Here is a 23,837-nt window from a genome sequence, read left to right on the forward strand (position 1 = left end):
AAAGGATAAGAATCTGTGTATTTATGAATTAAAATAAAATATTATTAAATGTTTGAAAGCTAAGGGGCATTAATCTCAGCTTTCATTTGCAGCATGAATCTCTGTTATGAGTTCCTTGTCAGGTAATCATTGTTTCCTCTGTTAGCATTGTATTTATGGGGAGCTCACTGATTTACCAAGCATTCGTTCATTCAATGTTCACTGGGCATTGAGATATTGGTGGTAGCATGGTGAATAAGAAAGAAATGCACATACCTTGCCCTCTTAAAGCTCATTGTCTGATAAGGAAGACAAAATTTAAACTAATAATTACAAGAAAAACTCTTTGCCACATTTAATGGTAGAGGGACTCTTACGAGTATTGGGGACAGTTTACATAACATAGCAGTAAGGCCTGATTCATCTAAGGTTTCAGGAAATCTTTGACTGTTGAATAATGGTTTGATCATGCAAAAGTGTAAAAGCAAGTATTCACTGAGTGTTTATTTCATTTGTGTCTCCCAGTAGGAGGATGAAGGAGGGGAGGAGTATAGAGGAGGAGTCAGGGCTTCTCTGAGGCTTATGACTTGAGCAACTGAGTAGCACCATATGCTAAGATGAGGAACCCCAGAAAAATTCCATTGTGGGCCTGGATTGAAGAAAAAAGATGACAAATTAAATTTGGGGCATTTAGTTAAAGATGTCTCTCAGAAAGCTAATTGGCGATAACAAATATGTGAGAAGATGTTCATGTCTGACATTCGGTATCTCAGGGACAGCTTCTAACACAGATTGGGATTTGCCAGCATTGGAAGGTGTCAGAGCCGTAGAAGGGATGGTCTTATGCAGGCAGAGAGGGCAGCATGTGGAGGCAGCCCAGGAACAAACCTCTAAGAACATGTACATTAAGAAATGGTTAGAAGAAAAGGAACCTATAGAGAAAAATGCAAAAGAATCTTAAGTGTGAGCACCTGTAGGATCTATGCGAGTAAGTGCATGTTCAGCAAAATCTTACCTGTAGAGGAACTGAACAAGGTAAGGATGGGGAGTTCTCCAGGATTCAGCACATGGCACCACGTGACCATGGTGAGAACACTTTCACGGGTGCAGAGAGGGGCCATGGGCGGTGCAGTGCTGCTCTGTGCAGAGAGATTCCCATGTGAGGACAGGCGGCATAGGCGTTTTGTTACGGAGAAGAGAGGTGTGAGGTGATGAATACCTAGATGGAATGGTGAGGTTTAAAGGGGATTATTTTTGTTTGTTTGCCATTTGTTTACTTTTCTTTAAGAGAGAAATTTGAACATGGTTCTGTCCCAGTGTGAAGAAACTGTTAGGTTGGGTGGCAAGGGAATATTTTGTGGTTTGAGGCCTGGAGTCGGTAGGAGCAAGGAGGGAGGAGGGCAGGTTCCAGATCTGAAGGGAAAAGTTGTGGTTTTCCAACTTTATTTTAAACCACAACCCACAGTAAGAAATGCATTTACCCAGTACAGTTATAGAAATATAAAAACATGTACCTTGAAAGAAAGTTTTCATGAAATTATACCCTTCCTATGAGCAGTATAGTCTGATATTTTCTATTTAAATTTTAAAAAATTGTTTCTGATCTTGACTTAATATATAGATGTCATATCTAGTTAATGGGTTGAAAGTTGTAGTTTAAAAATAAATTGGGTTAAAAGATAAAAGAGGAAGGATATTTTCTCCTTGTGGAAATTGGCACAGAGTATTGACCAGAGTACGAGTCCTCCTGATTGTGTGACTTCTCTGGCAGTTCTCAGAACCAAACGCAGGTTCAAACAAGGCCGGAAGTTAGATTCATAAAGGTTAATGATTTTTGTCAGAATTCTGTTCAAGGATAGTGGATCCAAGGGGTTTTGAATATTGCTTTGGAGTAGCAGAGTCACTGGATTTGGAGTCTAACTAGGATAAAGAAAGACATAAGGGGGAGCTGGTACATAAGGAGACTGTAAAAGACTACATGGACTGTCATCCTCCGCAGTTGAAGAACATGAGCTAATAGACTGAAAAGGTAGAAGCTGCTGGTTTGAGAATAGGGTATTCATGGTTGTTAAAGTTCTTGACTGGAAGAACCTGCCTCCACGTTTGTTCCAGTTGCATCCTAAAACTAAGTCTCCTCCCTTTTGATTGAAGGTCAGTTACTTGATGATGCTCACTTTCCCCCAAGATTTTCCTCTTCATAATTAAAATAATCTCATTCCTTGTATGTTACCTGCATCCCAGGAATGTCAAGTTCTCATCAGTCACTTCATTCTATTCCACATATGCTCTAATTTATCAATATGTGCCACCCAGAAATTTTTGTGTTTTGGTAGTTGGTATGTCTTAAGTAAGTATATGCCATCATTTCCCTAATTAGAGTCAGACCATTATCTAAGGTCAAAATACTGTTGAAGTTCAGTTCTGTCATCCAGTTTAAGTATCTCTTTCCATTCGTGCTATCCACAAACTCGTAAGTGTGCTTTTCCTGTGTTATCTAGGTTGCTAGTTTTGATGATTGATATCAAACTTTCTAGTTAGTAGTTCCTGGAGGCTGCCTTTCTTCAGCATGTCAGCATCCCAGGAGTCTGAAACTTTCTCTTGGTGGGTTCTCAGAGTTTAACGACAGTCATTTTACATTCACACATGATTATATTTGCCTTCAGTCTTAAAACTTGAACTCAGTTCAGAAGACTTATGCCTTCATGTCTTCCTTCCTTCACCGTTGCAGGACCTTTTGAAGGCATCATTTACATCTTAATTGGGTTTCATTTTCAGTTGTGTTTTTTAACCATAGAAGCACAAAATCAGGATAGTCTTAGCTCTGAGTTCTGTGTTACACTCTCATCATTGGGTCATTAGTGGCCTACTTTTATTAAGTTAGTTACTTAGTCATTTCTTATAATGTAACAACTGCCCATAAACCCATCACTCTCTGAAACAGCCAAGACCTTGATGACTTTCCTGTAATCCTGTGATTTTCCTCATGACTCACACCCTGCCTCCTCCTGCAAGGACACCATTATCCTGATCCTATTCAAAGCACCCTTTCTTTCCTTCTATTTTTTTATTTATTATATGTGTTTACTAATACATTTTTATATTACATGTAAGTATGTAATATATAATTGTATGTATTTTTTTATTTTACTTTAAATTTAAAAGGACAGTTGCTGTATGTAACCTTCTGCTGCTTGTTTGTTCCACTTCATGTTATTTCTAAGATTCATCCACACTTTTTTGTGTTACTGGTGTTAATTTGATTTAGCTCTCATATTATATTCCATGTGCAACCATACCATAGCTTATCCATTTACTTTTTTGTTGATAGCCTTTTGTGTTGTGTCTATGTTTTTGCTATTGTGAGATGCCTATTCATATTCATGTCTTATTGTACAAGAGTCAAGGGCCTTAAGATTTTTGAACATTCAAAATAAGGAAAAAAAATGCCAAACTGATTTCCAAAGTTATTGCATCAAATTACATTCCTATCAGCAATGTTTATGAGTGATTCTGATGATCCAGATCTTCTCTACCCTTAGATACTATATTAAAATATTATGTCTAGCATTGATATAATAATTGATTTACCAATTTTTCCCAAACAAATAGATGTGAAATGGTATTTCATTGGGGTCTGAATTCTAATTTTTCTCGGCTAGGTAATTTTTATATTCAAAAATCACTTTTCTTGGTTAAGTCTGTAGGAAACAGCTCATAAGCACTTTTAAAAAAAATTTTGGTATCATTAATCTACAATTACATGAAGAACATTATGTTTACTAGGCTCCCCCCTTCACCAAGTCCCCCCCACATACCCCTTCACAGTCACTGTCCATCAGTGTAGTAAGATGCTATAAAATCACTACTTGTCTTCTCTGTGTTGCACAGCCCTCCCCATGCACCCCCCACACTATAAATGCTTACTATTAGTCCATTCTTACGTTCTGTGATTCTGCTGCTATTTTGTTCCTTCAGTTTTCCTTTGTTCTTATACTCCACATACGAGTGAAATCATTTGGTACTTGTCTTTCTCCCCCTGGCTTATTTCACTGAGCATAATACCCTCTAGCTCCATCCATGTTGTTGCAAATGGTAGGATCAGTTTTATTCTTATGGCTGAGTAATATTCCATTGTGTATATGTACCACATCTTCTTTATCCATTCATCTACTGATGGACATTTAGGTTGCTTCCATATCTCGGCTATTGTAAATAATGCAACGATAAACATAGGGCTGCGTCTGTCTTTCTCAAACTGGAGTGCTGCATTCTTAGGGTAAATTCCTAGAAGTGGAATTCCTGGGTCAAATGGTATTTCTATTTTGAGCATTTTGAGGAACCTCCATACTGCTTTCCACAGTGGTTGAACTAATTTACATTCCCACCAGCAGTGTAGGAGGGTTCCCCTTTCTCCACAGCCTCGCCAACATTTGTTGTTTGTCTTTTCAATGATGGCAATTCTTACTGGTGTGAAGTGATATCTCATTGTGGTTTTAATTTGTATTTCTCTGATGACAAGCAATGTGGAGCATCTTTTCATGTGTCTGTTGGCCATCTGAATTTCTTCTTTAGAGAACTGTCTATTCAGCTACTCTGCCCATTTTTTAATTGGATTATTTGCTTTTTGTTTGTTGAGGTATGTGAGCTCTTTATATATTTTGGATGTCAACCCTTTTTCGGATCTGTCACTTATGAATATATTCTCCCATAATGTAGGATACCTTTTTGTTCTATTGATGGTGTCCTTTGCTGTACAGAAGTTTTTTATCTTGATATAGTCCCACTTGTTCATTTTTGCTTTTGTTTCCCTTGCCCATGGAGATATGTTCATGAAGAAGTCACACATGTTTATGTCCATGAGATTTTTGCCTATGTTTTTTTCTAAGAGTTTTATGGTTTCATGACTTACATTCAGGTCTTTGATCCATTTAGAATTTACTTTTGTGTATGGGGTTAGACAGTGATCCAATTTCATTCTCTTACATGTAGCTGTCCAGTTTTGCCAACACCATCTGTTGAAGAGACTGTCATTTCCCCATTGTATGTCCATGGCTCCTTTATCGTATATTAATTGGCCGTATATGTTTGGGTTAATGTTTGGATTCTCTATTCTGTTCCACTGGTCTGTGGCTCTGTTCTTGTGCCAGTACCAAATTGTCTTGATTACTGTGGCTTTGTTAGAGCTTGAAGTTGGGGAGCAAGATCCCCCACACTTTATTCTTCCATCTCAGGATTGCTTTGGCTATTCAGGATCTTTGGTGGTTCCATATGAATTTTTGAACTATTTGTTCCAGTTCATTGAAGAAAGCTGTTGGTAATTTGATAGGGATTGCATCAAATCTGTATATTGCTTTGGGCAGGCCATTTTGATGATATTAATTCTTCCTAGCCAGGAGCATGGGATAAGTTTCCATTTTTTAGTGTCCTCTTTAATTTCTCTTAAGAGTGTCTTGTAGTTTTCAGGGCATAGGTCTTTCACTTCCTTGATTAGGTTTATTCCTAGGTATTTTATTCTTTTTGATGCTATTGTGAATGGAATTGTTTTCCTGATTTCTCTTTCTATTAGTTCATTGTTAGTGTATAGGGAAGCCACAGATTTCTGTGTGTTAATTTTGTATCCTGCAACTTTGCTGAATTGCGATATTAGTTCTAGTAGTTTTGGAGTGGAGTCTTTGGGGTTTTTATGTACAATATCATGTCATCTGCAAATAGTGAAAGTTTGACTTCTTCTTTACCAATCTGGATTCCTTGTATTTCTTTGTTTTGTCTAATTGCTGTGGCTAGGACCTCCAGTACTATGTTGAATAACAGTGGGGAGGGTGGGCATCCCTGTCTTGTTCCCAATCTCAGAGGAAAAGCTTTCAGCCCCTCGCTGTTCAGTATGATGTTAGTTGTGGGCTTATCATATATGGCCTTTATTATGTTGAAGTACTTGCCCTCTATGACCATTTTGTTGAGAGTTTTTATCATGTATGGATGTTGAATTTTGTCGAATGCTTTTTCAGCATCTGTGGAGATGATCATGTGGTTTTTGTCCTTTTTGTTGATGTGGTGGATAATGTTGATGGATTTTCGAATGTTGTACCATCCTTGTATCTCTGGGATGAATCCCACTTGGTCATGGTGTTTGACCCTTTTGATGTATTTTTGAATTTGGTTTGCTACTATTATGTTGAGTATTTTTGCATCTGTTTTCATCAGGGATATTGGTCTGTAGTTTTCTCTTTTTTGGTGGGGTCTTTGCCGGGTTTTGGTATTAGGGTGATGTTGGCCTCATAGAATGAGTTTGGAAGTATTCCCTCCTCTTCCATTTTTTGGAAAACTTTAAGGAGAATGGGTATTATGTCTTCCCTGTATGTCTGATAAAATTCCGAGGTAAATCCATCTGGCCCGGAGGTTTTGTTCTTGGGTACTTTTTTGATTACCGCTTCAATTTCGTTGCTGGTAATTGGTCTATTTAGATTTTCTGTTTCTGGGTCAGTCATGGAAGGTTGTATTTTTCTAGGAAGTTGTCCATTTCTCCTAGGTTTTCCAGCTTGTTAGCATAGTATTCTCTAATAGTTCTTTGTATTTCTGTGGGGTCTGTTGTGATTTTTCCTTTCTTGTTTCTGATTCTGTTGATGTGTGTTGACTCTCTTTTTCTCTTAATAAGTCTGGCTAGAGGCTTATCTATTTTATTTTCTCGAAAAACCAGCTCTTGGTTTCATTGATTTTTTCTATTGTTTTATTCTTCTCAATTTTATTTATTTCTTCTCTGATCTTTATTATGTCCCTCTTTCTGCTGACCTTAGGCCTCATTTGTTTTTCTTTTTCCAGTTTCAATAATTGTGACATTAGACTATTCATTTGGGTTTGTTCTTCCTTCTTTATATATGTCTGGATTGCTATATACTTTCCTCCTAAGACTGCTTTTGCTGTGTCCCACAGAAGTTGGGGCTTTGTGTTGTTGTCATTTGCTTCCATATATTGCTGGATCTCCATTTTAATTTGGTCATTGATCCATTGATTATTTAGGAGCATGTTGTTAAGCCTCCATGTGTTTGTAAGCCTTTTTGCTTTCTTTGTACAATTTATTTCTAGTTTTATACCTTTGTGGTCTGAAAAGTTGGTTGGTAGGATTTCAGTCTTTTGGAAATTACTGAGGCTCTTTCTGTGGCCTAGTATGTGGTCTATTCTGGAGAATGTTCCATGTGTACTTGAGAAGAATGTGTATCCTGTTGCTTTTGGATGTAGAGTTCTATAGATGTCTATTAGGTCCATCTATTCTAGTGTGTTTTTCAGTGCCTCTGTGTCCTTACTTATTTTCTGCCTGGTGGATCTGTCTTTTGGAGTGAGTGGTGTGTTAAAGTCTCCCATAATGAATGCATTGCATTCTATTTCCTCCTTTAATTCTGTTAGTATTTGTTTCAAATATATTGGTGCTCCTGTATTGGGTGCATATATGTTTATAATGGTTATATCCTCTTGTTGGACTGAGCCCTTTATCATTATGTAATGTCCTTCTTTATCTCTTGTTACTTTCTTTGTTTTGAAGTCTATTTTGTCTGATACTAGTATTGCAACACCTGCTTTTTTCTGTCTGTTGTTTGCATGAAATATCTTTTTCCATCCTGTGACTTTTAATCTGTCCATTTCTTTGGGTTTGAGATGAGTCTTTTGTAAGTAGCATATACATGGGTCTTGCTTTTTTATTCATTCTATTACTCTGTGTCTTTTAATTGGTGCATTCAGTCCATTTACATTTAGGGTGATTATTGAAAGATATGTACATATTGCCATTGCAGGCTTTAGATTCGTAGTTACCAAAGTATCAAGGTCAGCTTCTTTACTACCTTACTGTCTAACTTAACTTGCTTATTAAGCTATTATAAACACAGTCGGATGATTATTTCTCTCCCTTCTTATTCCTCCTCCTCCATTCTTCATATGTTGGGTGTTTTGTTCTGTGCTCTTTCTAGGAGTGCTCCCATCTAGAGCAGTCCCTGTAAGATGCCCTGTAGAGGTGGTTTGTAGGAGGCAAATTCTGTGCTCTTTCTAGGAGTGCTCCCATCTAGAGCAGTCCCTGTAAGATGCCCTGTAGAGGTGGTTTGTAGGAGGCAAATTCTCTCACCTTTTGCTTCTCTGGGAATTGTTTAATCCCTCCTTCATATTTAAATGATAATTGTGCTGGATACAGTGTCCTTGGTTCTAGGCCCTTTTGTTTCATTGCATTAAATATATCATGCCATTCTCTTCTAGCCTGTAAGGTTTCTGTTGAGAAGTCTGATGATAGCCTGATGGGTTTTCCTTTGTAGGTGACCTTTTTTCTCTCTCTGGCTACCTTTAATACTCTGTCCTTGTCCTTGATCTTTGCCATTTTAATTATTATGTGTCTTGCTGTTATCCTCTTTGGGTCCCTTCTTTTGGGATTTCTGTGTGCTTCCATAGTCTGAGCAACTATTTCCTCCCCCAGTTTTGGGAGATTCTCAGCAATTATTTCTTCAAAGACTCTTTCCATCCCTTTTTCTCTCTCTTCTTCTTCTGGTACCCCTATAATGTGGATATTGTTCCTTTTGGATTGGTCACACAGTTCTCTTAATATTTGTTTCATTCCTGGAGATCCTTTTATCTCTCTCTGCATCAGCTTCTATATGTTCCTGTTCTCTGGTTTCTATTCCAGCAATGGCCTCTTGCATCTTATCCATTCTGCTTATAAATCCTTCCGAAGATTGTTTCACTTCTCCCTCCGTATATCATCCCTTTGCTCTTGTATATTTCTCTGCAGCTCCATCAGCATGTTTATGATTTTTATTTTGAATTCTTTTTCAGGAAGACTGGTTAGGTCTATCTCCTACTCAGGGGTTGTGATTTTGGTCTGTGTCAAATTCTTTTGCCTTTTCATGGTGATAGAGATAGTTTGCAGAGCTGGCACAAGTGATGGCTGAGAGAACTTCCCTTCTTGTTGGTTTGTGGCCTTCCTCTCCTGGGAGAACAGCGACCTCTAGCAGCTTGTACTGTGCAGCTGCACGCAGACTGGGCTTCTGATTCTTGCCTGGCTGCTGTGGAGTTTTGCTCTGCAGTTGCTGTGGGCATGGCCTGCCTCGGGCTGCTGTTCTGAGGCGGAGCCGCGTCAGAGGGGAAACAGCCGGGAGGCTTTTTTTCTCCATGAGGGGCCTCCAAGCTGCCCTGCTGTCCAGGGGGTTAGGGTGCCCAGAGTTCCCCAGGATTCCCAGCTGCTGGCCTAAGTGTCCCGGGATGCTTCCATCCAGCGGTGAGCTCCCTGTCTCTTTAAGACTTTCAAAAATCACTCGCTTTTCTTTATCCCAGGGGCGCCGGCTGCAGGAACCCATTCACGGGTCTTACTATTCTGTTTCCCTAGTTTCCAGCACCCCTCGCATGCACTGTGTGTCTGCGCTCTGGTGCGGATGGCTAGGGCTGGGTGTTCAACAGTCCTGGGCTCCCTCTCCCTCCCCTCTCCAACTCCTCTCTTCCCGCTGGGAGCTGGGGTGAGGGGCACTCGGGTCCTGCTGGGCCGCGGCTTGTATCTTACCCCCTTCTCGAGGCGCTGGGTTCTCGCAGGTGTGGATGTAGTCTGGCTGTTGTCCTGTGTCTTCTCGTCTCTCTTTTAGGAAGAGTTGTATTTGTTGTAGTTTCAAAAATATATGTGGTTTTGGAAGGAGATTTCCACTGCTCTACTCATGCCGTCATCTTGGCTCCCCCTCCGAGGAGTATTACATCTGCTGTACATCATGTACCTACAGGTCTCCTGGCTTTGGTTGTATCTTGAAAAAATCATATTAAATATTTGTATTTTTTAAGCTGCACTGCACTCTAAACCTTAGGTCAATATTCTTTGGTTGCTCCTGCCTTTCTTTCCAAATCCCTACTTCTGTCATGTATGCCTACTCTTAAAAATCTTATCAGAGAATTCCCAGGGCACCCCAGCAGTTTGCTGCCCCACCCCCTTTTGTGCTGATCGTGGCCACCCGTGCCTGATTCTCAGAACATCTCTTCACTGCTTATCATCTCTCCTGGACTGTCTGAAGTGTTTCTTCCTAATGGGATGATTTTACCAATTTAAGCAAGATAACCATGAGGAAGTATCTAGAATGTTACTATCATAAACTGAACACTCATTAATGTGTCCACTGGTTTGAGGTCCTGGCTGAGGAGACTTTTTACTCCTCCTCTTTTCCTAACTCACTGAAATATTTGACATACACGTTATGGCCAGTTATAAGTTATGCCTGGTGTTTCATCCTTTCTTGGTTAAAACTAAATGCCAGCGTCACTTTCTTAGGAGATTTCTTTCTCTTCTATCCCACTCACTAGCTCCGAGGCTTAAACCCATACTAAAAGTTTCTGGTTTTGCTTCCTCAGCCTTCTAAGTAGTTACATGATCAGAAAGGCAACTTAAGAATGTATGAAATATACTTGTTTTGCAGAATCAAATTGCCAGCAAATGCTGGCAAGGTAAAGCACCTTAAATATTCTTATTGCTGATTTTGATTTTTGAACTGGTTACCTCAATGGTCTGAAATATCCTCTATTTTAGTTTTCTCTGATTTTTTTTTTTCCAAATTTTTTTCATGCTTCTGCCCCTGTATGTATGGATTTTATTCACTTTTTCCTTCCTAGTATATTGTATCACTATTCCTTGCCTAGAATTTATCATTTTGACCCAGAAAGCTAAATTCTGTGCTTTAGGACAACCTAATAGAACTCTTTTTACTTATCATATATATTAAATGGATTCAGTTTACTGTTGAGAAATATATCTCCTATGCCTCTAAATCCTTCTGTTTCTGTCCAGTTCATTAAAATTTGCTGGAGATATGCTGCAGTTTTCTTGTGGCAATCTCTCATGACAATCAATAGAAGCTTAAAGTAGTTTATGGATTTAATGAATTTTGTCAAATATATATTTCCAGATAGATTCAGGCTTGCTCAATAGGTTTTTAAAAAATCACTGATTTTAACCTTATTGGAAGCAAATCTCACTAACTTTTCTTAGGAAAATTTTAAAAATAGTTTAAAATACTTTATTTCAAAATAATTCTTTGTAAAATATTTGTCAGCAAGAGCTCTAAAAAAAAAGCAAATATATGATTTTTAAAAGCATATCATTAAATCCCAAATGACAATTTTTCTGAATGTACTCATCAACCTTTGTTTTCCCTCAGTATTTCTGAAGGTAATTAAATTTATATAGGAAATAATGTATTTGAGAAAATTAAAACATCAAATGCATTAGAGATAGTTCATATTAGTATTCTAATTTGCTTAAATAGTAAACAATGCTTGTTACATGATAAAATCCCTCTGCTTCATTCCTAATGAATAGAGCAGATGGAGGGAACTTTACAAAGGTAACTGTAAGGAGCAGATAAGCCAAAATTTCTGTCTATCCTATATTAGATGTACAATATTTATGAAAGACCACAGATTTGCCTTCCAGATATATTTAGCTAAAGTTTTCATGAGTTCTGTTTTTCAAAATTCCTGGTTAACCAATGACATGGGAGCCAAGGGGTATTATTTAATGCATAGTAGGAAATTTACTGCACTTTGAATGGATAATTAACGTCTTTGCTTTTGTGGTAAACATACTATTTTTATACCTTTTACACATAGTGAAATTGTTACAGTCCTGTATCCCCTGCATTCTCTCCTTTGCAAACCATGTTCACATTCTTACTATTCCAAACAAAAAAAGGTAATTATTCTTGGTACATATTTGTGGATTGAACAAAAGAATGTAGAAAACATTTTAGAGTTGATCGTTGAGTGGGCGGAAGGATCACATTCTGTACCCTCCCTCCATCCCCACTTTATACTTCATATTCAAAGTATTAATGAATCATTAAATTGAAAATGTTTTTCCGATTTGTAATTTAAATTTAACCACTTACCTCCATGTGGTTCACTGATATGTTGTTTACCAACCATAAGAAATCCTTACAGGGGTTAGAACAATCCAACTTTGAAGACCTATAGGTTTCTTCCTACCATAGGGTTTCGTTAATAACCAGCTTCTTTTTGTCAACATGATACAACTAATTCCAAACCATAATAATGGCAGCAGTTGAGATTCATCAAAAGTGTATTATTTTTCAGATACTTGTTCCTATGCAGCAGGCAATTTACATGTATTAATTCATGTGATCCTTTCAGGAATCTGGGTACTCTTATTCCTAGCTTAAATATGAGGAAATAGACCCAGAGAAATAAAGAAACTTGTCTGAGGATAAACAGCTGAAAATTGGCTACACCAGAATTTGAACTGGGCATTCTGTGTCCTCGGGCCATGTTCCTAACCGTTACACTACTCAGCCTCTTTATTAAGCAAACACTTCAGCTCTAGGAATTAGATAAGAATATGTGTCTGGATTAGTACGACCTCTTTGTCATTTCTGGGAAAATAACTCAAAATAATGAAATAGTCAGCCTTATCATTTTTCTGTAAAAGAATAGTATTAGTAAAAGAATTTTACTTGCCTTCTTTGGACCAAAAATAATAAAAAATTAAGTTAAAAAGAGGATTACAAGATTCACTTTAACTAATAGACACTGCTTCCTATTAATGTTTAGTCATTGTGGGTGCATGTATCTGTATTCATGCATTGTAATGGCAGCATAAAGTAAGCAAAAACAATGATCCTTGTCTTGAAGATCCTCAACTTTAAAGATCCTTGTGTTTGCTTTGGTTTGAACAAGGTCAATGCATGAATAAGTAGTGTATGTAGTAAAATATCTCCATGATCTGTATGAAATTGGTAATTTAATATTTAGTTCTGTGAAAGCACTGTAATATTGTTTTAGTTCATAAATTCATTGATCATTTCATCCAAACTTACTGCATCTAATACATATATTTAAACAATATTGGTGATAATAAATTAACACAAATGTTTGGGTATTCTTCACTAAGTTCTTTTGTACTGTCTGCCTCAACATATTCTAATCTTTTGGACCTTTTTGATTTTTTACATGTATCAGAGTTGTCATGATGAGGAAGATGATGATGGTGAAGAAGAAGTGAAGAGTTTTGAAGTAAGATGGATCTTTCTAGATGTGTCTTTTTCCTACTTTAAAACATTGTTTCATAGCTTATAACTGACATTTCTGTTTCCTGCTCCATGGCTTATTGCGGCTTATTATTTCAAGGAACTGCATGTCAGAAGTTGGGTGGACATATCTGAGTCCTAACATTTGCTGAAGTTAAAACCAAGGATATTAATAGAGTTAAATAATCAAATAAAACCCATATGTTCAGAATGAGTGTTCCTGAGAACTCTTAGAGATGAGATTGCTTCAAATTGTTCTCATCTCAGTGAATGCTGTGATCTGAAATTTCCAATGGACAAATGAGGATAATATTTTTTGAAGAGCAACACAACATCAAGTCTTTCATTAAACCCTTGGTTTGATTTTCTTTTTTTTCCTGAATTGAAGAAGTCTTAAAATTTGCATCTTTTGACTTCTACTCAATTAGGTCACTCATTCCCTGTACATATGTAGATGGTGGCACATGTCAGTTTGCTTGCATGAGGTAGGAGTGCATATATTCCTAGGACTATGTTCTATTTTATGATTATTTTCTCAAACATGCTCTGCTTTTAAATATCCATATATTTTGAATTACTGCTCAATGTTAATTAAGCAGAAGGAAAGTCAATTTTTTTTCCCATTTGCTTAGACTGTACTTTTGTTTTTTATGTGAAATACTAGTTGTTACTAACTGCCACTCTCCTTATTTATTTTTGTGTGTTTTTTTATAGTTTTTCTTTAGAATTTTCAGAAAGAAATTCAGTGAAAGGAAATAGATTAGGGTTTTTTTCCTATTAATTTACATGTCTGAACCTTGAGCTAGAAGTCTGGAAATATATTTGTATCCAGCAATCAGTCTTTAATTACAGTGGGCCCACAAAAAGTTATAGGTGAAGTGTGGACACAGAATGGTACGTCTTTCAGGAACAATTTGATATGAGCATCTCTGCAGCATTGAACTCAAGGTGTAAAAAGTTCAGAAACAAACTGATTTGAGAATAACCCATGACTATTTCTGGCTGAGAAAAGTGCCATAAGATTAATCTCCTCTATGACACTATAATATTATCTAATATACATATATTCTATTCCCAAATCCATCTTTATTGGTAAGAAACTGAGGTAGATTAGAATGAGATGTAAGCAGAAGATAATATTGTTTTTCTGAAGTGCACACCGTTTATGGTCTACCAGTTGTCTTCCGAGCAATTGTTTATTGCTATTTTGCTTCTTGTCCTCATCCTTCCTTAAGGTCACAGGATCCCAACGCAGCAAGGTAAAATTATATATATGTGTGTGTATTTGTCTGGGTCTGAGTTTCAGTTTCTTGTGACATTTACCTTTGTTAGACCCAACATCTTGGATTCTTTGTAATAAAAAGTCATGCAATCTTCTTACAAGTTTGTAGCCCCAATGCAATTGGTCTCTTCTGTATCCTTTCTTTGACACAGCTTTATTCTTTCTGTAATTTAAATGACTCAGAGTTTGAAATTTTATCCTACATGTTAACTTTGACTGCATACTGTGCTGGGACAAGAGAGTCCAGTCCTTTAGGTGATTAACTTTTAGCTAGGAAAGTTTAGAGCAGCATTCTGGCCTCAGCCCTCTTGATGTTTTTTTTTTTTAACTTTCACTTTGATTACTTGAAAAGAGATGTGAAATTGCAAAGAAGCCTGCTCTTCCATTGTGATAATGTTATCTTCAGTAAGTAACTGGACATTATATCTCATAATTTCAAAGTTGATCTCAACATTTCATTACAGGGAAGAACTTGATTATTTCTATCTCTCAATATTTTGAGTAGCTAAGTACTTGGAAAATTTGCTAAGAGAAAATATTGATGATCTAAAATTACAAAAATATGAACCCTGTTAAGATTACATTTTCTTTTCCTGAGGTTGCTTAGTAGGAAAACTGATCATAAACTTCCCAGGGAAAAAATACCCATCACGGTTTCGGTTAAAAAAACAAACGAACAAAAAGCCTTTTCAGTTTCCAAGTGTATTCTTTGTTGCCTTCTGTAAAAAAAAAAAAAAACAAAAACAAAAAAACATGAACTATTTGCTCTTAAAATGAATTTATAATGTCATAAAGAATTCATTTAGAAGCAACAAATTATTCTTAACTTACTATTATATTTGGAAGAATATACTGTTTTTATATCAAGACCCTTGTAAATTTAAAAATTTGTGTCCATGCAGATGCTATCAGATACAGTACCAATTGGATGGATTTGTTGGCATATAATGGACATCAACCCTTAATATATTATGGGCTTAAATAATAGGTAGTAATAAGCATGATTTTAATTTGGTACATTGTTCTCCTTTTAGCACTAAATAAATATCTCTGAATCCTTGTGAATTGTTGAGGGTTGAAAATATGAAGGGACCTCCTAACATCACTGAAGTTCATGTCCCAAGAATGTGTAGTTGTGGGTGGTTGAAAAGGACAGGATGAGAAGGTATTGCTGGTTACGAAAAGCATTTTAATTTGAAAGAGGAATGTACCTTCAGGGTGATCCAGTTTGGTAAACAGGGCCAAATTTGACATTAGACAGGCTTCTTATTAAAGAAAAAATAGTCTGGGAATGACTAGTAGTGGAGTCTAAGCTTTTAGACTCTAGGATTCAGGTCAAAGTGAAGACAGGAAGTCAGGGAAGGTATGGAGCCCTACCGAGGATTACGGGCTATATGCCTTGGATTTAGAATGAAAGGCAAGAAGTTCATGTAATGGTGAAACCTGGATATTAATCCCAAGAAAGGGGATATAAACCAGAAGGTATGACTATCCCAGCATGAGACAGCACTTTAAAGTTGCCAAAGATCAACAAATATTCATAAGCACAACACAATAGATAAAATTTGGAAATGTTCACTTTTAACCAGTTTTATAGACTCTCCATGTGATTTGAGACTGTAGCTTATTATTTACATCTAATTTATGTAAGCATGCAATCATCCACAATTACCCGCATACTTTGCAGGTAAACAATATGAACTCTTACCAAGTTGAGAAGCAGGGATGTGTATAGTTGGTCACTTAAGAAGAGACTCTTGTCTAAGGCTGACTCTATGATACCAATAAAAACACTGAAAAATCTGACCAGACATCTGGGTTGTCAGTGTTTCTCTATCAATGTAGTGGTGTACCAAACATTGTACATTGAGACATCTGGTTGTTTAACATCATTTAGATATAGTGTGATAGTGGAATTGTTCATGTAAGTTATAATGAATCTGAAAGGTTATTCAGCATTTCAAAAATTCTTAAACAAATTCTATTAGATAAATTTGGGCATAACAAATTATGTGATAATTGAATTTTATTCCCATAACTGGGTGATTATTAATATTTGCTAAAGTTTCTGCTTAACTTCTCTATCTGTAAAATATTCAACAAAGATATTGTGAAAACGAAAAAGCCAGTATGTTCAAAAGTGGCATTATAAGGAAAATGCCCCTGGGGAATAAAGTAAAGCTCAAAAAACATGGAGTGAGGACTAAAATGCCAAGTATTTCCAGCTCTTTTCTTCTTCCATCACACATATGTTATACTGATAGGATTCTGTTAAAACTGCCAGATTTAACTCCATAATTTAATCCCTTGCTTCATCTGTGATTTATGTAAAAATACTCTTAATAACCTTATTACACATTTAGTTAATTATCATATGCAACCTTTTTTTTTTACATTTGAGGCAATTTCAACATTAAAACTGTAGAAAGGACAGTAAAATCTTATAAAGATGCCAATATTAATTGAAAGGGAAGAAACATTTTAGCAATTACTCAAGATATTAACTCCTGCAGATGGGTGATTTGTTTAGTTTTAAATTTTTCATAAGCCAAAGCAAATAATAATAAATAATAAATAATAACGTTTCAAGTCAAATAACTTCATTTTTCTGAGCACAATGGGCTTTTCTCATTTTGAGATCAACAAAGAGCTTTAGTACCAAAGCAACACCACTTTTTAAAGCTATGATTCTACAAACTACACAGAAACATTCTTCAAGTGGTTACTTCTGTAGCCATTTTCTAACAGCCTGATGGGATGACATTAAATGATAATTCAGTGAAAACATTTCTATGTAATATTAAGGTATTATAATATAGATTTATTACTTACTGGAAAACCTAAGTTAATGTCAGTGGAGCTAAGTCAGAGGACTGGAATGTTAATTTGCCTTCTTGACCATCTTTCTCAAATATTGGGTAAATTACATCATCCTTTGGCAAATGCACAATTTCCAATTAACGGATGAATTCTTTGATGAGTCCTAGAGATCCTATTACTATGTACTATTGATTAAATAGTAGTTCTTGTGTCCCAAATACTAAATATGCCTGTGGTAGAGTTGACGTGCAGTAATAAAAGCTTAGGAGACTAAGTTATGTATTCCCTCAGACAAACCTGAGGCATAGCTAAAATGATGTCATTCATGCTGAAACACTCAGACCAATACCCAGTTTAAATTCCAAAGTATGCACCATTAAGTTAGAAGAATCAGTTTAGGTCCAAAATGTCTGAAAGTCTGATTGATATAGCTCTACCCAGTGATAGAAACACTCTTGTCTGGCCTCTGTGACTATCTAATTTTGAATAGAATTCATTTTTTTGGTTAATTCTGCACGAGTGAATTGATGAGAAGATGTACTCTCTCCAGTAGCTACACAATTTGATCTTTGAATCAGTTTATTTTGTTCTGTTTATAAGATCAAAGCACTTTAGTTAGAAGGGTTTCCTGAATCTTACCAGGGAACCCTTAAATATAAAATATTAAAGATACAGCTATGGATATAAACATTGAAATAGTTATTCAAGAACATTGAAATAATTTATCAGGAAAACTCAGAATTCTTTAGTTCCTATTGCAGAAACTCTATGGTGTCCCAAACTGGACTAACGTGTTGCATTGCTTGTTGTACTATCGAACCATTGAGGGACAGGGGCTAGGAATTTTGATGGCCAGTGCTCTCCAGTCCCTGTGTCCTGCTGCAATCTGCCACTGCATCTTTGTATGACGAAACTGTAGGCCCAAGTAATGCCGTCATGTCTAGCCCCAATTCCTTGAAAAACAGCAAAGAGATTATGTGCTAACCCTATATTGGAGTTGAGGGTGTTGCAATCTCAGAGAAGTTAAGAGTGAGGGGGAGTGAGAACTGACATAGGGAAGGAGGGAGAGCAAATACAACATAGTGCCTTCTTGAACTGACCTTGGCTATTTGACTGTACAACTGTCAGTCATGTTGGATGCCCCATAGACTGTATACATCATGGAACAGTGCCCCTTGGAGAAGAAGGCTGAGCACTGGTCCCATCCCCTCCTATCTCTTATTGGTCATAGGGTCTTAATTTCTACATACTGCCTGCTGATATTAACCACACGATCACTGGCAGCTTGGGTCCAGTCTGCAGAGTGTCCAAGCACTGCATTCTGTCCATATCCACATCAGTGTGGGGTCTCTTTAATGAGTGGAAGAGGTGGTAGAAGCCAGCTTTTGTAGCCACAGTAAAGGTGTGAGTCTTTCTAGAGCCATTCTGTCATTCTGTCTCAGAAGCAAGGCAAGTTGCCAAGGCTTGGAAAGAAGTGGATAAAGCAGGGTGGAGTACTGGTCCTGGTATGAGAAAAATTCCCAGAGCACATGGTCCTTTGTATTCTATATGGTAATGCATGCATATGAGCATATCATCCTAAGTAACAAACTGTACAGAACATATTTTTAAACACATAATTGTGCATTTTTGACATGCATGACTATTTATTTGACCTCTTGTGCCATCATTTTTTAAATGATTCCAGGTAGAGTTTATGCTTGACTGCACTATTACCTCAAATGGGATACAGCAGAATCCTTAAGAGCCCAGAAACTTGAATGAATCACCTGTTTCTGAGTCCTAGCTCTACCTTCTAATTCTGTGATCTTAAGCATCAATCTTCTATCTGTAAAATGGGTCTAATTATAGGCTGCTGTACTGCACAACCTACTTCATAGGATTGTGATGACACACTGATCAGTACATATAAGGCACTCAAAACATTAACTATCACATAACAGGCTCTATAAATATTTGTTATTATTACATTTAATCAATTTCACCTTCCCACTAAAATTGAGTCTGGGCAGTCCTTTTACAGTATGGTAAGCAGAAGACTGATTACACAAGGTAGGAGACCTCGGTAGTCATCCAGTTGCAACTGGGTGACCTTTAACAGTCAACTTTAATTACTCTGTGACCCAGCCTTTTCTTCTTTCAATTTAAAGTTTTGTACTGAGGGGTCAGATCTACCTTTAAAATTGTCTGATTTGCTGCTCATGAGTAAGTTCTTTTCATTTTTCAGGGCAATTTCATAATTCTTCTAAGTGCATAAATACTGCTAGAAGCAGGGAAATTTTCATCACATTTCTTCTGATCATCTGTGGAAAAGAAAATAAACTCAATGTTTTTTAGAATGGAATGTCACAATAAAAAAGATTTTATATAAAACAGCCTATTTTCTGTCCATATATACGTATCTCTACCTTTTCCTAGTTTGGCATTTAAAATATCACATAATAAAATACAATCACACAAAAGATAAGTGCACCCCTATGTTTATTGCCACATTATTTACAGTAGCCAAGATAGAAAACAAAACAAATGAACAAATAAAACAGAAATAGACTAATAAACTCAGAGAATGGAGTGCTTGTGGCCATATGGGAGGGGGAGAATGGGTGAAATAGATGAAGTGGGAAAAATTAGTGAGAATGTTAGAAAAAATTAAAATATCACACAATTAAGCATAATACAGTTAGATGATGAAAAAAATGTTGAGGGGCTGAAAGTGTTTAGAAAGACAAAGTGGAGCCTTCCAAAAATGAGTTTAATACAGAGACCTATGCCACAGAGTCTTGCTAATCCTCTGCAGGTTGTCACACTTACTGAATCCAAGCTTCCTAGAAGCCACATAAATTTAATAGTTTATCAATAAAATAAAGACCGTCTTCTTCTTTGGGAGAAACAAAAATCCTGAAACACTTCTTTCTCCTGGGTTTTTTTTGTTTTGAAGAGAATGTGTGATATAATGAAAAAAGGTCTTCAGCAATTCTAGTCAATGTTTGAGAACTTATACAATGAAGTCCAGGTGTGCACCTGAGGATGCCTTAGCATCGGGTAAGTCCCAAGTGTCTGGAAGAGTGGCAGGACAGTGTATCCTTAACAGTCTCCAAAAAAAATGCTTCTCTCAGCTAAGCAGGGAACATCTGGCAGGCAATTTGAGACAGCATCCAGTACTTAACGAGCATAGCTGTTTCTCAGGAATTGATCTGGGGTAGGATCAATAACTATTTCAGAAAACTTAGAATTATACACACTAGAACTATAGAATTGTGAAATCTCAAAATTCATTCTGTGATAAAATCCTCATTTCTCTCTTTCCCTCTATTCTGGCATCTTCATGATCAAACCATACCTTCTTTTTATTAGAGGTCATTGGTCGATCAATTTATTGTTTTTATGCTGTCTTTTGTCAGGCTGTACTGGTAGAACTGCACAGCTCTTACTTTCTGTATTCAAGGCCATATCCAGGGCTCTTAAGACTTAAACAAATGGTAAATGAGGGCTGTTAAATCAGCAGTGTGCTCAGGATACACCACATTCTCTCCAAGGATAAGTCAACCCAACTTTGTTAATGTGATAAACTCTAAATTAAACCTTTCCTTTTATACTTTGTTAAGGAAACTTTTTGTGGTCTGGTGTATATTTTGCGAACAGGACCTTGTAATAGAAAATTACTTCAACACAGCTGGGTTTTATTGCTTTAGCATATTGATTAGTTCCAAATGTACTTAATCCAGGGGAAACACTATTCCAACTGAAATGCGAGTATAAACTGTACAGGAAGAAGTAGCCATTAAGCCACACTATGCAGCACTTGTGGATTTCAGAGCCTACAGCACATCAAAGGAACTTCATTTCTCTGCTTCCATATTTTTGTTGTCTCTGATTGTATACTAGTAAAACTTTGATCAGCATTTAAACAAAGTTTGCTTTAGGTAAAAGCATACTTCCTTTTTTTGTTAAAGAGAGATCATTAGAAACTATGCTCATCTGATTGAGAAGTAGAATTCTGGAGATTATACCATTTGTTAATTCAGCAACAAAGGGAATGAATAATCACGAAAGGTACAGACAAAAAATTAAATGAGCTGAAAACTATAATTGGAAAGTTATTTGTATGTATGTAATTCTGGGTCGCTTTGACCATGTATTGAAAGTAGACTAAATAAACTTTTCACATTGTACTAGCTTTGTAGGCTTCCAGTGAAAACAACACTTATTAAATTCTGGATTATTTGTACATACTACATGATCTCACCTTATTTAGTTCTGTCATTCATTCATTCATCACATTTTTTTGAACATCTGTTATGTACAGGAAACTATCCTGGGTATACAGTATATGTGTTAAAACAAACAAATAAAATAGCTGTAGTTCCCTCCTCATGATATTTACTTCTAGGAAACTCCATATACATTTATTTAATTTTGGAAAAATTAAATTTAAAATGTAAAAATTTGGGGAACCATCATTATTAAATGATATAATCTTCAAAGTGTTTTCCTAGTACTGCAAGTCAGTTTTCCACAAATGTGGCCAGTCTACAGTTTCAGATGCCAGAATACAAAACAAAATTGATTTAGGTGGAGAGTGTGAGTGTGACTCTTAGCTACATTTTTGTTTTTCCTTAGTCTGAGTTGGCCTGTTTGTGTTGTAAGTCACATTATTGGTACCATTTCACTGCCTTTCATCTCTGTCCTTCTAGTTACCCAATTGAATCTTCAGTATTTCAGTCTTCTTTTTGTCTTGTAATAGTGAAACTCAAAATCACCTTGTAGGTCATGGCTACCCTTAAAATGGCAAATCAGAATACTTAATGTTGATTTACAACATTACTGAAGTATGGGAAGTACTTTTTAGAAGAGTTCAGCTCCTGTTCACTTATGTTACAACCAGTTACCGTATAAAGTTTAAGAGGAAAACATTATGAAAACCTTTTCTGCAGTTGCTGGAGGCTTGGAAATGCAAAGACAACAAGCAAGCCAACTGGACCCATTTGGCCTTGTGCACAGACTGTAGATTTGGTAGCCTCAGCGTGTGAAGTGCACACTGCCCCCAATACTCCTATAACTGAGTAAGGTCCTTCAGAAATGATGTGAAGTTCTTTGCTGTCATCAGAGCTGTCCTGGCTAAAGTATTTTTCATGTCCATTGAACTCTAAAAGGGTATTTCAAGGAGCTGTAGCCCCAAGATACTTTCAAAATTATTTTCTCCATCAAAAAGCAAAGGATGGTTATAATTTGTTCCTTTTATTTCAATATTTTTTCACATGTAAGGCAAGTTCTTGAAGAAGGGATGGATTTTTTTTTTCTTGAGGCCTTCACTTTCCACTGCCACCCCTCCTCATCAAGAGCTAAAAGCTTAAGGTACTCTTGGACAAAACAAAAGAGTATTAGCAATGTTATTACAAACTTCAGATATCTAAAAGCAAAGCATGATGTTGAAAACCTTCATGCGATGCCTGCTATTTGATCATGAGTCTGATTTATGCCCACCCTTGATCCTGAAAAGACTCATAACAATCCTATTAGGAAAGCAGCTGATAAATCTTGGTTGTTTTTGATAATGAGAATTTTTTGCCTAAATGAAAATTCAGATTGTGGAGATTTTCTTGTTCTGTTTCAGTTTTTTTCCATAACCTTCCTTTGTAAACTTAGAATAATTTAAACTGCAAGCAGGAGGTATAATGTTTGTTTAAGACCCTTTGGCAGTTTAAACAGAGTCTGGGGTGATGCAGGGAACCCTTCTTTTTAAAAGGAACTCTAAAAGGGTATTTCAAGGTGCTATAGCCCCAAGATACTTTCAAAAGATCTGTCTCTAGTTTGCTTACAAAAGCTAATCTGCATTAAATTTGAAATTAAAGAATGTTTTCTTCTTTCTACACAATCCATCATTTTATTGCCTGAAAACTTTCTGGTTTAGCTTCTGTTTTGTTTTGTTTTGTTTTATGCTATGATAAAATTTCCAATGAGATTAAATTACATCCCGAGAAGTAGTTCTCAAAGGACAAAGTACTGGAAAGAAGTAATATTAAAGATCTTTTGGAGTACTTCCAACTCAATTTAATAAAGAAGAAATTCAAAAGAGAGGTCAATCCTTTTTTATGATTGTTTTTAATGAAGGATGGTTTTTCCTGTTTCCAGATCAGTATACTTTTTTCTAGCTAAATGGTTTTTTTTTCCAAATAAGTCTCATTATCTCCCCTGAAATATTTAATATTATTGAAATTTAGATGCTATGGAAGCTCAGGAAGTTTGTTTTATAAGAAAGGCAATTTGATATCCTATCTATTTCTTGATCTCCTGGTGTCCGTCCATCCTGTGTGATGTCAGGTGCTGAAGAGGATGCGAGGACCTTAGAATCAAGTGTCCAATTTGCTCCAGCCGATCTTTCAGTTGGTCTACCTACTTTTGGAGCACAAAGAGCAAAGGGGTTTTTATTTGTTTACTTTTTATTTTCTCAGGATATCACGTTGTCATCTCCCATTTTCTTTAGGTCTCCTGATGATTTTTTGTGTTCTATTGGGTCAGTAGAAGAGTTGCTCTTTCAAACTCTGTTGCTCCATTTTAGTTAATGAAAATAATAGTACCATTCCATATGCCAGTAATTTCTTCTATTTTACTGAAAACCCCTTTCACAAATGGAGTCAGTGAAGCTGGGAAGCTAACGTTCTTTATAAAGTTCAGTATATATCTGGCAAGGAAAGTGAAAGATCGTTGGG

At 36.4% G+C, this 23,837-nt stretch overlaps 1 protein-coding gene across 1 annotated transcript in view; it reads left to right on the forward strand.

Annotated features, from left to right (window-relative positions):
* RYR2 (ryanodine receptor 2) overlaps window positions 1-23,837 on the forward strand; it is a 961,351-nt gene that overhangs the window by 866,623 nt on the left and 70,891 nt on the right. Inside the window, exon 79 of the mRNA XM_057505755.1 lies at window positions 12,958-13,011. Coding sequence (XP_057361738.1) covers window positions 12,958-13,011 — 54 coding nt within the window. The remainder of the gene's footprint in view (window positions 1-12,957; window positions 13,012-23,837) is intronic.

This window comes from Manis pentadactyla, chromosome 8, assembly GCF_030020395.1.
Source record: "Manis pentadactyla isolate mManPen7 chromosome 8, mManPen7.hap1, whole genome shotgun sequence".
Classification (NCBI taxonomy): domain Eukaryota; kingdom Metazoa; phylum Chordata; class Mammalia; order Pholidota; family Manidae; genus Manis; species Manis pentadactyla.